The sequence below is a fragment of the Peromyscus maniculatus genome, chromosome 17 (genome assembly GCF_049852395.1).
Source record: "Peromyscus maniculatus bairdii isolate BWxNUB_F1_BW_parent chromosome 17, HU_Pman_BW_mat_3.1, whole genome shotgun sequence".
Lineage (NCBI taxonomy): Eukaryota > Metazoa > Chordata > Mammalia > Rodentia > Cricetidae > Peromyscus > Peromyscus maniculatus.
In genome coordinates this window covers 57,052,860-57,068,254 of record NC_134868.1, presented here as the reverse complement: position 1 = coordinate 57,068,254, position 15,395 = coordinate 57,052,860, and the positions used below count along the sequence as shown (strand labels likewise).

Below are 15,395 nucleotides of genomic sequence, written 5' to 3'. Positions count from 1 at the left end.
AGTCGGCTGGTTCCAGGAGGTGCTTTGTGGTTGGTTCTAGGGCAGACTGACCAGGAGCCAGACACTGAGGGAGTTAGTGAAACGTGAGACGTTTAGTTCTCAAACAGGCGCAGTTCTAGGTAAGGGAGAAGTCACCTGGAACCATGCGTGTGGCCGGAGTCCTTGACCCCAGAGTGGAGTTGAACTTGTAGCATCTGCTGAGCAGAAGTCCTGTGTCTGTTAGTTTGCTTGGCTGTTGCTCCTTCATCCTTGATTTTTATTAGATTTTTTTTTTCATCCAATATATTTTGACCACATTCTTCCCCCTCCTCCAGATCCTCCAGATCCTCCTCACCTCCCTACCTGTCCAGATTTGTGTTCCTTCTCCTTGCTTAAAAAAAAAAAAAAGTGAAAATAAAAACAATAAGACAAAAACATCAAAATGAAACAAAAAACACACACATACATACCACATACATACATACACATACATACCACACACATACACATACACACACATACAAACAAAAAAGCCATGGAGTCCATTTTGTGTTAGCCAACTAACTACTCCTGGAGTAGGCTGAAATACCCAGTGACTCTCCAATGAAGAAAACTGATTTCCCTTTCCCAGCAGGCGCCAATTGCAAACAGCTTCCCCGTTAGGGGTGGGAACTTGTGTCCACTTCCCCTTCTCAGAGCTGAGATTTTGTCAGGTTTGAACCTGTGCAGGTCCTGTGCACGCTGTCACAGTCACCATGAGTTCATATGTGCGTCAATCCACTTGTCTCTGGAAGATGCTGTTTCCTTGGACTTATCCACCACCTTCTGCCTCTTACAGTCTTCGTCTCCTTTCTGAATAGAGCCCCGAGCCTTAAGAGGCAATGCATTCCGTGATAAACACATCCCATCCAGGCTGCATGCTGCAAAGTCTCTCTCACCCACAGCACATTGACCGGTTGTGGGTCTCTGTGTTAATTCCCATCTCCTGCAAGACGAAGCTTCTCTGATGAGGGTTGAGCAGTACATTGGTCTACAGGTAGAGCAGTATGTCACTTGTAGTCACTATTGCTATGTTCCTTTAGCAACATAATAGAAGGTTTTCGCCCAGGCCCATGGCCTGTCTAGTCTCAGGATCTTGGCCACTTTCGCAGTGTCAGGCATGGGTTCAGTCTCATGGAGTGGGCCTTAAATCCAATCAGAGAGTGGTTGGTGACCCCCTCACGTTGGTCCCACTCTTGCCCCAGTAGACCTTGCAGGAAGGTCACTGCTGCAGATCACACAGAAGTCCTGTTTTGAGAAGAGTGAAACCAAGGGACCACCGCAAAATAAGTCCTGACATTTGAATTCATTTTTAGGAGAATATTTTTCTCCATTAAAGATGATTTTTTTTTAAACAGCCTCTCTCTGTAGCATAAGCTGGACTCAAACTTTTCATCCTCCTGCCTTGCGGCATCTCAAGTGCTAGGATTACAGACACACACCGTCATGCCTAACTTAGATAAGAATGTTTAAGGAGGCAGCCATTTAAATAGAAAATTAAAAAGACAAAAAAGATAAAATCTCGAAACCATTGTACTTCCAAGTTAAAGGTTCATTTTATTCCTATACTTCTTTAGACCGAGGCTTAAAACTTGGTATCAGATCATGTTCTTTTTCTACCAGCACACAGCCATGTCTGCTTCACGATTTTATTCACTGAATAATTTGGACTTTATTCATGAACTTTTGAAACAAAAGGCCTCAGTTATGTAACGATACAACAACCACCTATGGATGTGGTGTGTCCTCGACGCATTCTGAGGTCCTGATTCTGGGCTGGCTGTGTGAAACCTCACAGAACAGGAAACAGGGCCTGCCATCACCTTCCTCAGATAAACCAAGATGCTTTTCCACTGGTGGTCCTGCAGCAAGCAGGCAAAGGCCAACGGTCGAGCACCTAAAACAGAGTCCCTGGGTTATTCCAGAACAGGAAGGAAAAGGATAGCACAAAACTAAGGATTTAGGGAATTGGCTGTGTAGCTGAGCAAATCGGAAAAAAAAATGTGTGAGGGATGCATCTTAGGAAACAAAAATTGTGTGCACATGTGAGGCCCTGGGTTCCAACACAGCACACACACACACACACACACACACACACACACACACACACACACACACACACTTTTTCCTCCTGTCTTGGCTTTCCAGGATGATGAACTGTAACCTACAAACTGAAATTAATCCTTTCCAATCCAAGTTGGTTTTGGTCAGTATTTTATCAACAGCAACAAAAGCCAAAGTAGAACATTTGGCCTCAAACATGTTCATCTGGTCACCCGCACCACCCTCACTGTTAGTTCTAATAGACACTGCTGCGGCTGTTTGATCCAGTCTTATCCAGTTCAAGGAAGGAAGGAAGGAAGGAAGGAAGGAAGGAAGGAAGGAAGGAAGGAAGGAAGGAAGGAAGGAAGAAAGAAAGGAAGGAAGGACCAGTTGACATTTTCCCATGATTACTTGCTTACGTCACTTGGTCAGCGTTCTACCAGAACCAGGTCGCCGGCAGGTATTTCCCTTGCTTCGAGACTAAGCGTATCTGTGTCAACAAAGATGAAGCTCAAAAGCATTGCAGCAAGCGAATGAAGCCAGGCACAGCAAACTCCACGCTTCATGATTCTATGTGGCAGTCTCACAGAGGCAGTATTCCAGGTAATGAAAACAAATCCATGGCTGCATGAGGATGGGATTAGGAGGAAGACATCAAAGGCAAGAGAAAGCGGGGGCTATTGTGGGTGATGGAAGTTTTCTATATTGTGAATATTTGGGTAATTATATACATATATAAAAAGGAACTAAATGCGTTGGTTCGCTTTGGTGGGGAGCTGAGGTCATTGGCAGTACACACGGCAGGAAGGCCGAGCTTGCTCTGGGCTCTGCCTTCATTGCACCACACATTCTCTGATTATGGTTGCTTGTTTTCAAAGGATTTCACAGTGTGTCTGTGTGCCCTTGTTGGCTGTGCCCCATGTGGAGGCGATGTCTTTGTTTCAGGGGTGTGTGGCTGGCTCTCCCCACCTTCCTGGGTTCCTCTGTCTCTGCACCCGCTATTTTTTGTTTTTCTCCTTTCATTTTAATTTTTTTAACTTATTTCTTGAGATTATAATTGCATAATTTTCCTCTTCCCCTTTCTGCATTCCAAACCCTCCACACACCCCTGCTTGCTCTCTTTTAAGTTCACTACCTCTTTTTAAATTGTCTTACACACACACACACACACACACACACACACACACACACACACACACACATTCTGTCTATAATGTTACTTGTACATGTGTTTTCAGGGCTGACTGTTTGGTATTGGATAACCAGTTGGTGTGCTCTTCCCTGGGGAGGACTATGTCTCCAGATTTCAGCTTTCCTTGATTGCCTGTAGTTGTTTGTGTAGGGTTGAGACCTCCTGGGCTTTCCCTGTCAATGTTAGCACACTTATTGTCGTCTTTGTTCAGCTTCTGTTTAAACAGTCATGTTGGTGAGACATTATGGGTTCAGTTTCTGACATTACTAGGAGACACAGTCTCACAGCAAACTCCCTGATCCTCTGGCTCTCACAATCTTCCCGCTCCTTCTTGTGCAGTGATCCCTGAGCCTTAGGGACAGAAGTTGTACTGTAGATGTATCCGTTGGGGCTGGGCTCCACAACTCTGCATTTTGACTGGTTGCGGTTTTCTGTAGTAGTCTGTATGTCTCAAAGAAATGTTTCCTCGATGAGGGGTGAGGACTACACTTATCTGTGGGTGTTAGGACAACCATTAAGAGTGTAGTTAGGGATTATGATGATTTAGTCAAGTAGTGGTTGTGGGTTCTCCTCCAAGATCCATGACTTCACTAGCCCTGGATAATTGGCTAGGTTTCCAGAGCAAGTCATGATTTTCCTCTTGTCGAGTGGGTCTTAAACCTAATTAGAGAGTGTTGGTTACAGCCAAGATACTCATGCCATTCCTGCACCCTAGGGTTATTGTGCCATGCTGGTGGTTGTTATGGTTCACAGGTATCAAGGCTGGGAGGATCGCCGGTTGCTTCTTTCCCCTGGAAGCTCGCACGGCGCCTTCCCTCTTTCATTTATCCTGTTCTTACGCAGATGGCACGCACGCCGGTTCTTTCTAACTATGACTCAGCCCTGAGTGAGGAAAGCCCTTCTTGGATTAGCTCTTTATGGAGGTTCTGGGAGATAGCAGGGCACACCTGGCTGGCAGGAGTCCCTGTGACGAAGGCTGATTGTGGATGGTGACAGAGTCCTGAACAGGCAGGTCTGGGCTGTTCAGGGTGGTGTGGGCCCCTCCTCTGTGCACCTCTCCAACGTATCTTCTTGCTAGTGAGTCTCTCTGGTGACACCAGCTTTGCTTTGCTTTGCTTTGCTTTGCTCTCTCTCTCTCTCTCTCTCTCTCTCTCTCTCTCTCTCTCTCTCTCTCTCTCTCTGACTCTCTCTCTTCTATTTTTTTCTTTCCTTTCTCTCTTCTCAATTTCCTTCCTTTGGAACTAGGGGTTAAACTAGGTCTCATGCATGCTAGGCAAGTGCTCTGTCCCTGTGCCGTGTCCCCGGCTAGCTGTGTTGCTTTATGAAGCAAAGAGATCCAAGGAGACGCCTGGTGTTGATCCTCATCCTGCTTCTCCCCCCCACCCCCGCATGTGATATTCCCCAGGGCCGTTTGGCCCCTCTGACGTGCGCTACCCCCAAGACTTTCCAGTTTGCCGTAGGTCAGATTAACTGTCACCGGGTTTCACTGGAATGTCTTTCTCTTTTCCCAGGAGAAAGGAGGTTAAATGTCCTCTCTACACAGCCAATTCACCAGGTCTAGGCTCTCTAACCAGATCACCAGGGCCCAAGGCCAAGCCCTTGGTCTTTACAGGTGTTCCCTCTTCCCAGGGGATCATGGGGTTCACCGTCTCATGCTGCTCTGTGGGTTTCAGTCTGATGAGTCACCTCTCTCTGCCCTGGGAAAACTTCCCATGTTGTTTTAAGTAATCCCCGACTCTTCTGCCTTCTCCCCATTGCCTTTGGCCCCGGCTCTTCCTTCTCCCATGCCTCCCCAGCTGTTTCTTGAGGTGGGTCCTGTCAGTCACTGGACTCCAGACCCCATTTTTTTTTCTTGTGGAATCCGAAGTTTAGCAATCCCATCTCAAGTGCGTCTCCTCCTCTCTGCCTGTCCTTACCTAGGACCCTGTCCTTGCATGATGGGTATACAAAGAAAAACAATTTTTAGGAGGACAATATTTACTTTGAATTTCTTGTTTCAGCTTTGCAGGCTTCTCCGTGGTAGGTCCTTGTTTTGTGCTGATGGTTATCTTTGTCACCCTTGCTCCCTGGCTGCGCAGTTGGGTTAAGAATCAGTTTGCAGGAGTTTCTATAGTCTTCTAAGTGTGTGTGTGTGTGGGGGGGGGGGGATCTGTAGAAGAAACTTCTGCTCACAGATGCGATTCATCGGCTGTGCTTTGTCAAGGATGATTGGTATGTTGGGCCCTAGGCAGGAAATCCCTCTCCCCTCTTCCCTGTACCCAACAAGCCTGGATTCAAATCAGAATACAGACTCTCCTCTGGGTCCAGACCCGTGCTAGAAACTGTGGCCGCACCTGATAAGGGACCTTTGGGAAGTAGCCCCTTTCTGCCTGCTTGCTGGAGCCTGCTTGGTGAGGGGACTGAGAGGCTTCAACCGCCATCAGCGTGCTTCCTGGCAACGGGGATTATGTGTTCACTCTTCTCTGGGCCTACCCCCGGCTTGACACTCTTGAGTTCCTTTGGCAAAGCAATACTGTCTCCGTGACCGGCCTCTGCAGCCCCTGGCTCTGACGGCTGCTCTAGCCACAACCATTTCTTCCCCTTTTCACTTCGGAGGCCAAGGGCCACCCTTACCTCCCACAGCTCAACTCCCTCTGGCCGGCCCAGATATGCTTTCTCTGTATGCCTGTTCTCCATGCCCAGGGAGCTCAGACTCCAGGGCCATTCACCCCTGGAGCTGGCGCTGGACACCGGGGGACCTTCCTCCAGTTCCAGAGACCTGGGCATAGTATTCCCAACGCCCTTAAAATATAGAGACAGAACTAGACTGATAACTTTGAAGACTTGAGTCTTCTGAATGTCGGGAGTAATTACCATGTTTGGTCACAGCCTTCGCGTGGGGCCCTGCCAAGAATATCAGCAGTTCCTTTTTGGCCGCGGCCGCTTGTTTCTCTGTATGTCATTGAGTTTGGCTCTCACCCATCTTCCTGGGCTTCCCAGCTTTACAGAAAGGCTTGGGCACTTGGAGCCTTCTTGTCTTTGACTGAATTTGCTTTCTGGAGAAAAGTTTGCCCCTCAGCTACACCAAGCAGGCACTATAAAGGGCTCACGCAGCCCGGTTCTGAAATTTCTCTGGTGGGCTGCTGGAAGAGGCGGACCTCTACATTATTCTCTCATTCTGCCTTGCAGATTGTGGCTTTTCTGACATGGCCAGCCTCCACTCACTCTGCTTCCTGTTTCTGTGTGGCCGCTTCATCCCAGGCAGAATGCTCCATGATGAAAGCAAAACCCTGACTGCTTCACTAATATGAGAGGCTGTGGCCAGCGCGCCAAACGAAGAAATAGCATCTTTCACACTGTGTAGTCTGTTTCCTGCTGATTTCAAGGGTTTTTTCCTGGTTGACAATTCACTCTCTAATTCTCTGGTAGCTTTCAAAGGCAGAGCTCACAACCAAATTATTACCCACGTTTATGGGCAAAACATCACGTAACCAAGCATGTTATTAGCTCCAGTGTTTAGGATACAGCTGTGGACAATTTGAAGCTGTGGATTTTCAGAGGGATTTTTTTTTTTTTTTTTTTTTTTTTTTTTTTTTTTTTTTAGCTCTGAGACATTTTCTTCAAATAAAACTAAGTGCAGTACCAACATACTAAATAGGATCAGGAAAAGCCGCCCTGATGCAGTACAGCTGGGCACTCCCCTCCTGTGGTGGCTCTGTGCCAGCCTCAAGAACACCACAGCATAGAAAGTACCCATCTCAGGGGCGCGAGACTCTGGACTTCAGCTTCTTGCTAAGTCAGGGTCTATCCCACAGAGAGGCTGTGTGCCAGGAACAAGGAGAGAGCCCAACAGCGCAAAGGCCAACCAGGACTGGGGGAGGATGAGAGTCTTCGAGTTGGCAGTGACCAGAAAGCGTGTGGCAATCTTTGTCTTTTCTTTTCCTGAAGACATACGCGCACTATGTAGCCTTGGCTGGCCTGCCACTCAGACATCTGCCTGTCTCTGCCTCCTAAGCACCAGAGCGTGAGGCGTGCACTACCACACTTAGTATATTTGGCAGTCTTATCCAATGTGGTCTCCGTAGAGACAAGAGGTCAGGAACATGGCTGGAAAGGCTTAGTGAGTTCCAGTTGTCAGGACGCTCCTGTCGCTCCCAATAGTGTGCAAACAAGAGAACGGAGTTCCCAGGCCCAAGCATCAGTGGGGCACAGGGGTAAAGCCTGTCCTTCTACCTCATTCCTTAAAGGGAAGCAACGACTTAGTTTCAGCTGAAGAGCTGGCCAACCTCTCTTTTAACTGTCATGTCCCAACATTCAAATGAACTAAAAGGTCACCTTTGACATGCCCCCATGTATTCATCACAACCACAGAGCCTGAGCAGACAGAATATGACTGGATCAAGAGTCAGAACTGGCTGGACATGCTGGCGTATGCCCTTCATCCGAGCACTCGGGAGACAAAGGCAAGCGGATCTCTGCATTTAAAGGGCAGCCTGGTCTACAGAGTGAGTTCTAAAACAGTCAGGCCTACACAGAGAAACCCTGTCCTAAAAAACAGCTGGGTGGTGGTGATGCGTACCTTTAATCCCAGCACTCAGGAGGCAGAGGCAGGTGGATCTCTGTGAGTTCGAGGCCAGCCTGGTCTACAGAGTGAGTTCCAGGACAGGCACCAAAACTACACAGAGAAACCCTGTCTTGAAAAACAAAAACAAACAAACAAACAAAAAAGTCAGAAATGCAGTGCACCTGCTGGGTGACAATAGACACTACCAGCCACTGTGCCTGGGTACCATTTTGCTGAGACTTTCGCCTTTAACAACTAAAGTGGCCTTCATAACATCTCTGACCCAAGGACAGTCACAGAGTCTTCTCCTGAACGCAAACTTCAATCCGTCCCGAGAAAGGAGCTTCAAGAACTCATCATCCCCAAAGCGGCCAGCAGTGGGGAAGGGTGTGAAATCCCCATGAGCGACAGCAGCCCCGTTTTGTAAATGCAGGGCAACTGTGTGGACCGGCCAGCTGCAGCCGCAAGCCAAACATAACTGGTTCTTATCTGAGGTCACAGTGACTTCCACCTCCAGCCACGCTGCATCACTATCAGGGTCCACAGAGACTCGTCCTAGGAAGTTCTGGGCCCTTTGGAATTCTTCAACCAGGAAGTAAGCTTAAATATCTTACAAACCATGCCCCGTTTCTCTGGGATATTTGAAAACTCATCCCTAGAAATCTGAATTTTTCCACTAGGGAATATGGTAACTATTTTAGGGGGAGGGGGAGGGGGAGGCACATGCCATCTATATTGGACCCCAGATGGAAATGGACAGGGACATCGCCTTCTTCCATGAGTAGGAGGGGCTCTCCAGCCTGTCTCAGTCTACCCAAGGCTGCTCAAGACAGAACTTAATGGTTCTGTGGTCTGTGATAAATTCAAGGGCCTGGGGCTTCTTCCACGTCTAAAAGCAGTACAGGGAGAGCCACTTAGCGCTCCTCAGGCCCCCTGAGTCCACCTCTTACCCTCAGTTCTCTGAAGGCCATGCAGAGTTGAGGACAGCGCCCCCAATCCTAAGTGTGTGGGTATCTCAGGGCCGAGTGCATGTGAATCGGAGTTACTAATTCAAATGCCAATTATGGCTCCAGAGAGATAGTTCTAGTTTATTCCAGATCATTCTGTGGATTCAACTGCCTTCGGCCCAAGGTGAGGGCAGGGCAGGGGTCCTAAGTAAGAACACTTGGGCAGGTCTAGAACCACTAGGGGCTCCGTGCATCGGGCAAATGCACTGAAAGGGGGCAGAGTGGACCAGCATGCCGCAGGGCGGGGGAAACAGACATCCCAGATAGAGGGGCCTGGCTCCCACGAAACCTGGAAGCCAGAACTCTGATGCTCTCCACCCCCTCGGGCATTTTCCTTATGAAAAAACGAGGCAAGGCTGAGCTGGGTGTCTATTTGACTTCTCAGCCATGTCCCCCTCGGTCCATGCTGCTCAGAGGACTGACTACATCCGCTGACAAACGTTCCCATTGTGTAGGGTGAGGTGGGAGGGAACTGAAAACGTCACCCAGAGTGGCCTCCTAGGACACAGAAGCTCCTCTTTAAAGGCCAGTGCCCATTGGACGCCCCCCCCCGCCCCCGCAAACAAACCCTGCCTGGTGTGTGTTTCTCCCGTCTCTACTCTAGCTTAAGAATCTGCTTCAAAACATACTCCAGTCACTACACAAGGATCTGTTAGAGAGAGAGAGAGAGAGAGAGAAAGAGAGAGAGAGAGAGAGAGAGAGAGAGAGAGAGAGAGAGAGAGAGAAAGAGACAGCTTAACCCAGTGGTTCTCAACCTGTGGGTCATGATCTCTCCCCACAGGGACCATAGATCGGATATCCTGCATATCAGATGTTTACATTATAGTTCATAACAGTAGCAAAATTGCAGTTATAAAGTATCAGTGAAATAACTTTATGTTTGGGAGGTCACCACAACATGGGGAGTCAGTCATATTAAAGGGCCACAGCACGGGAAGGTTGAGAACCACTGGCCTAGTCTATGCATGGAGACCAGGGGAGGCTACACACCACAGCAGGGCCACCTGGGTGGAAGGGCGCCTGTGTTTTGGGGACGGCAATAGGTAGAATTAGGAGGTTGATGTTTAGCCCGCCTCTATTGTGTTTCCAAGTCAAAGTTGACACTAACTGAATGTGCTTCTTTTGACAGGCTAAGGTCCACAATGATGTGGCAATTTATCTATCAAAAATCCGAATCAAAGCCGGGTGTAGGTGGCGCACGCCTTTAATCCCAGCACTCAGGAGGCAGAGCCAGGCGGATCTCTGTGAGTTCAAGGCCAGCCTGGTCTACTGAGCGAGATCCAGGAAAGGCGCAAAGTTACACAGAGAAACCCTGTCTCGAAAAAAAAAATCTGAATCAAGAAGATGGAAGCAGATGGCAACCAGGCCCTGTACCCCTCAATCCTGAGATTTTGGGGGGCACTTTCCTTTAAGTGTGCTTCTAGCTTTGATCTTATTCACTTCTCCTAACAGCTCTAAGAGGTGTCCCCTTTGTTTTGCTGTAAAGGACACCAGGCCCCAAAGGTGAGAGGTTTCCCCAAGGTCATCATCAGGTCAGAGTAGAGGGGGGAGGACATGGATCTGGGCTTCTTTGTTGCATACTCTGCCAAGATCCGTTCTTGCCTGTCAGTCAAAACTGAGCTGAGCACCTGGTCCCCAGCACTCTGCTGATAAAGGGTTTTGAGCCTCAGGAAGAAGAAATTATGTCGTCGTTCTCACCAGTTTGAGGAAAATTAGCCCAGACTTACAAAGCACAATTTATATGCATTCTGAGTCTCACAGTGGTTCCTGAGAATCCCCGATGCCGTTGCCATGTCTCCCGGCCTCCTCTGCAGGCACACGGAGTCCCCACAAGGAAATCTACTTGCAGCCTGGTGTTAGCTAGTCACCCCAGGCAGGCTAGTTACCACTAGACTGGGAGACCACTACGTCCCTCTCCCACACAACTGGGCTTCACACTTACAGAGAGGGATTATACCTGCATAGACTGGTGGGCTCGAGGGGCAACACCACACATCCTGCACATTTCAGGGCACTCCACACACAAGCATCACTTGGCCCCATGATGTTGATAATGTTGAGATTAAGAAACCCAGGATTGGGAGTGGAAAGATAGTTTAGCTGTTAAGAGCACTTTCTGGCCAGGCATGGTGAAATACGTCTTTAATCCCAGCATTTGGGAGGCAGAGGCAGGAGGGTCTCTGTGAGTTTAAGACCAGCATGGTTTACATATGAAGTTCCAGGCCAGCCAGAACTACATAGTGAGATCCTAGCTCAGAAACAAAAATAAGAACCTGTAACTCCTGTTCCAGGGGATCCTGTGAGTTCTGCCCTCTGCAGGTACCATGTGTGCACATGGTATGTATACATACATGCACATAACATTCATACACATAACGAAGAAAAGAAAAAGAAATCCAGCATTAGAGATTTTTCTGGTTGCCTTGGTTGGAATTATGCCAATTAGTCGATAAGGATCCTCATGAGAAAGGACCAGCGCAGGGCCAGAGTGGAGAATGTCACTCAGCTCATCTCCTAACTGGAGCATGTTGTGGCTCTCACCTCTCATTTAATGGAATTCTAAAGGGGCAGTTCCAGAGGAGGAAGAGGAGAGGAGTGGAGGAAGGCTTGGTGTAGCCCGAGGTAGAATACTGAAACTGAGCAGAAGGTTTCCCATGTCACCAGCCTTGGACACACAGCTTCCTCCCGGCTTCTGAAAAGGTGCGACAGAGTCACCTTACAGTGGCAGTTCCCTCTAGGACATAAAGTGATTACAGTGACATTTGCCACCAGAGACAGAGCCATCTAGTGACGATTCCTTCCTGAGACTAGAGCCATCCTGTGACTATTGCCGCCCGAGAGATAACACTGCCTCTGTGCTCCTGGGAAAATCCTCCCCTGTTCCTGGGACATCTCTACCTGGGAACCACAGCAGCAACTTCTCTTCCCGGATGGACGCCACTCCTCTAGAAGGCTGAAGTGCTTTCTTATCCATCAGATTTCTCTTTCTTTCTGCGTTTTGATTTTCCTGTCAGTTGGAAGAAAGGGGGGTTACTCCATCTTCTGCTGGGTTTTCTCCTTTCTCTCGAGGGGAAGGACATGCTGCCAAGAATACTTAGGAACTACTTCCTTGTGTTGATGGTGGGAAAAAGGTTTATTTATTTTACAATTGCATCCACATTTAAATGGCAACCAGGGACAGTAGTGCTAAGAGGCTGGGGCCTTGTGCCCTCCCTGGGGTGCTGAAGAGCTTTCTGGAAGGGTTCCCAGACTCAGCCCTTGCCTCAGAAGCACACACATCCTGTTTAGCCTACGGCCCCCTGCAGAGCCGCCCCTGCCAGGCTGTTGAGACGGCACTGGGCCTCACCCTAGGTGCCAATGTGGCTCCTCACCCAGCAGCCCACTGCCCCCGGGCTTCCAGAGTCCCAGCAGTAACAATAGTCTTGCTTCTCCTCGAGGAACTGGCTGCTCTGTGAAGATACCCTACACTTCCATCCAGGAGACACCCTCCCCTGCAGATGAGGTCCCGTGACTAAAGGGCAAGTGTGTGTGTGTGCTGTGGTGGGGGCGGGGGGGGGGGCGGCTTTAAAAATACCAGAAATGCTGCTGCTGTTCAGTGCTACAAGTCTTCCATATTCTATAGCCAGATAATAAAAGGAATTGGGGTGGAGACCCCACGGCAGGGAGACGTTGCAAACAGCATGGATACAGAGCCATGGCCTCCTCACACCATGGCCCGTGAGCTCTTGACAAAACAGCTCAATTTGTCAGGCAGGTGTGTACTGCTTTTCAGCAAAAGCGAACTTGGTTCGAATCCACCCTCCTACTTGGCCTGGTTTGGATGATGACAGAGGAGGGAATCCTCGCTAACAGATACCTTTCCCGGATCCTTGGTGGCCTTAACACAGTCTGGTGCTTTCTCTATATGGGTTCTACTCTGTAGATGTTCTGGGACTTTCAGAGCCAAGAGAGCCGGGGATGCCCCACAGAGGCACCTGTGCCCATGACCAGAAACTGGGAACCAGGTTGGCAGAGCAGACGCTGAAGAAGTCTGCTTTGTGAGAAAGTCTGCCCTATGACAGGGTACAGGGACAGCTTGTATGTCACTTGAATGACCCAAGCTCAGGGACAGAGAGGTGTCTGGGAGCAGGGCTGATTGTAAGTGGTGTGACAGAGAATGTGTTCATCAAATAGTTTTTAAGAATTAGCCATACCAATGTGGTTAAGACACAAAATCACAGTTGCCCAGTGCAGTGGCGCACATCTTTAATTCCAGCACTTGGAAGGCAGAGGCAGGGGGATCTCTCTGAGTTCCAGACTAGCCTGGTCTACCTATGAGTTCCAGGCCAGCCACAGCTCGTAGTAAGAACTCATCTCAACCACCACTTCCCTCCCATCTGCTCAAGTCAGCTTTTCCACAGTGACTCTGGGCTGGTTTGGGGTTGTACCTTAGGATGGCTTTACACTTGCTCTGATGGTAGCTGTATACCCTTCCCAGCAGGCCCAGGTCACACATCTTCCCCAGCGGGCCCAGGTCACACGTCTCCTGCCACATTGCACTCCAGGTCCCCCTGGCAGCAAGATAACCATCCAAATCACGTGTGCACATCATGTCCCTCTCTTCTAGGTCAGCTCCTCAAGAACACACTCAGAGAAGGATGGAACACATCCAGGAGAGTTTTCTTGAGGAGGATTGTGTAGTGAGATGCAACAGAGCTACCAGGAGCAGGACCCTGTGTTCAAGGGGCCCAGGCCTTCCAGAGGCCCAGCAAATAGGTGTCACTGACCCGGAAATATCCTCCTGCCAAAGGCCACAGAAGTGGCCCCTGCCTTTTCCTGAACTGAACTTTTCAGGACAAGGACCTGTGAGTGTGTGGCCAGTTGTCCACAGCACATCAGGAGCCGGCCAAGCTTTGGCTTCTTTCACACCTCATATCCTAAGTCTGCCTCAAGCTCGGCTAAAGTTTGTGCAGACTGACAGCCCCTGAGTCGTGTTACTGTGTGTCCATTCTAGCCTTCATTTAACCGGAGTTGAACAGAGAGTGGCATCTACCAATTCTGTACTCCAAGTTCTGGGTATCAAACATTACAAAGGCCAGAATTCTGAAATAAAAACGACATTGCCATTCTTTTTGACACGCTTTTGGATTGCTGGGGAAAGCTAGTCCAGGACAGATTAAAAAAAAACAAAAAACGACTTCGGGCCTGCAAGATGGCTCAACAGGCAAAGGTACTTGTTGCCAAGCCTGGTGCTGGCAGCGTCTGATCCCCGAGACCCACGTGGTGGAAGGAAAGAACCAAATACCACCAGTTATCCTCTGGACTCTGCACGAACGCCATGGCACTCACATGCTCCTGTTGGTATTAACTGTGTGTAATAAAAAAAAAAATGAACTTAAAAAAAAAACAATAGTTTAAAATGACCAAGACTTTGTATAACCTAGCCTCAAGTCAACTGAAGAACAAAAAGATGAGACCGGGCAAGTTCTGGGTGGTATGGCCCTAGACAGGAAGGAAGGAAGGAAAGAAAGAAAGAAAGAAAGAAAGAAAGAAAGAAAGAAAGAAAGAAAGAAAGAAAGAAAGAAAGAAAGAAAGAAAATCTGCTACCTAAGCTGGAGTTATCCAAATTGTTATGAATGATTAAAAGACAGGACCAAAAGTGTTTCTCTCCCAAAGAAACGCAAAGATTAAGAAAGGAAAGAAAGCCGGGCGGTGGTGGCGCACGCCTTTAATCCCAGCCCTTGGGAGGCAGAGGCAGGCGGATCTCTGTGAGTTCGAGGCCAGCCTGGTCTGCAGAGCGAGATCCAGGAAAGGCGCAAAGCCTTTGGTTTTCTCTCAAAAAACCAAAAAAAAAAAAAAAAAAAAGAAAAGAAAAAAAAAAGAAAAGAAAGGAAAGAAAAGAAATGGAGAGAACGGCAGACAGCAGATGAGGAAGAGTCCGAAGAGCAGTGTGAAAGAGGGGCTGGTCCATTCTAGTCAGTTCCGGTGAAGCGGATGGCCTCTGGCCTCTGGCCTCTTTCTTCACATTTTCTTCTGGAGCTGGGAGCTGACTTGCTCTGCTCAAAACAGAAGCAGTGAGCTCATCAAGATCCAAGACAACCGCTGGAGTGGAAGGAGAGTCTATTCTTCTCTCAGCTCTCATCCATTGTTCCAAAGCCTCCACAGGCACAACTGGGCTCTCCCCAGGCCTGGGCGCCATGGCAACAGTCACATGACCCCACAAACAGCTCTGCTGGGGCTGGGCTGCTCAGCCTGCTTCTCTCTGAAGGGAGCCTGGAGTTCGCGATCTGAGATGCTGCATAGAGTCCCCCAGCTGACCGCCCCTTGGGCTAATAGGGACCTGCAGAGAGCCTGGGAGAAAACATACCGGGACCACAGGAAAAAGGTAGGAAGACATGGGCTAGCCTCCTGCTGGGCTTCGGGGTGCCCGGCAGGAAACAGGGAAGCAGGGCACGGGTTCAGATGGCCAGAATGGCAGTTTCTTCTTTTTTAATTAAAAAAAAAAAACATTTTATGTGTATGCATGCTTGCCTTCATGTATGTCTGTGCACCACGTGTGTGCCTGGTGCCTATGGAGGCCAGAAGAAGGCACGAGATCCCCTGGAATTGAAGT

General features: G+C 48.9%; 1 protein-coding gene and 1 long non-coding RNA gene across 6 annotated transcripts in view; one reads left to right on the top strand and one right to left on the bottom strand.

The window, feature by feature from the left end:
• Nucleotides 1–1,574: 1,574 nt before the first annotated feature.
• The window catches only part of LOC143269078 (uncharacterized), a 25,187-nt gene continuing 11,366 nt past the window's right edge, over nucleotides 1,575–15,395 (bottom strand). The window contains exons 3-4 of the long non-coding RNA XR_013045420.1: nucleotides 11,702–11,810; nucleotides 1,575–1,915 (exon numbers count right to left, since the gene is read on the bottom strand). This is a non-coding gene — a long non-coding RNA (uncharacterized LOC143269078). The remainder of the gene's footprint in view (nucleotides 1,916–11,701; nucleotides 11,811–15,395) is intronic.
• The window catches only part of Cfap97d2 (CFAP97 domain containing 2), a 23,847-nt gene continuing 23,282 nt past the window's right edge, over nucleotides 14,831–15,395 (top strand). For 2 of the 5 annotated variants that reach the window (XM_042262726.2, XM_015999779.3), the window contains exon 1: nucleotides 14,831–15,167. In XM_042262726.2, the coding sequence (XP_042118660.2) occupies nucleotides 14,994–15,167 (174 nt within the window). In that variant the 5' untranslated portion in view covers nucleotides 14,831–14,993. The remainder of the gene's footprint in view (nucleotides 15,168–15,395) is intronic. The other 3 variants (XM_042262725.2, XM_015999777.3, XM_015999776.3) reach the window with 3 other exon arrangements.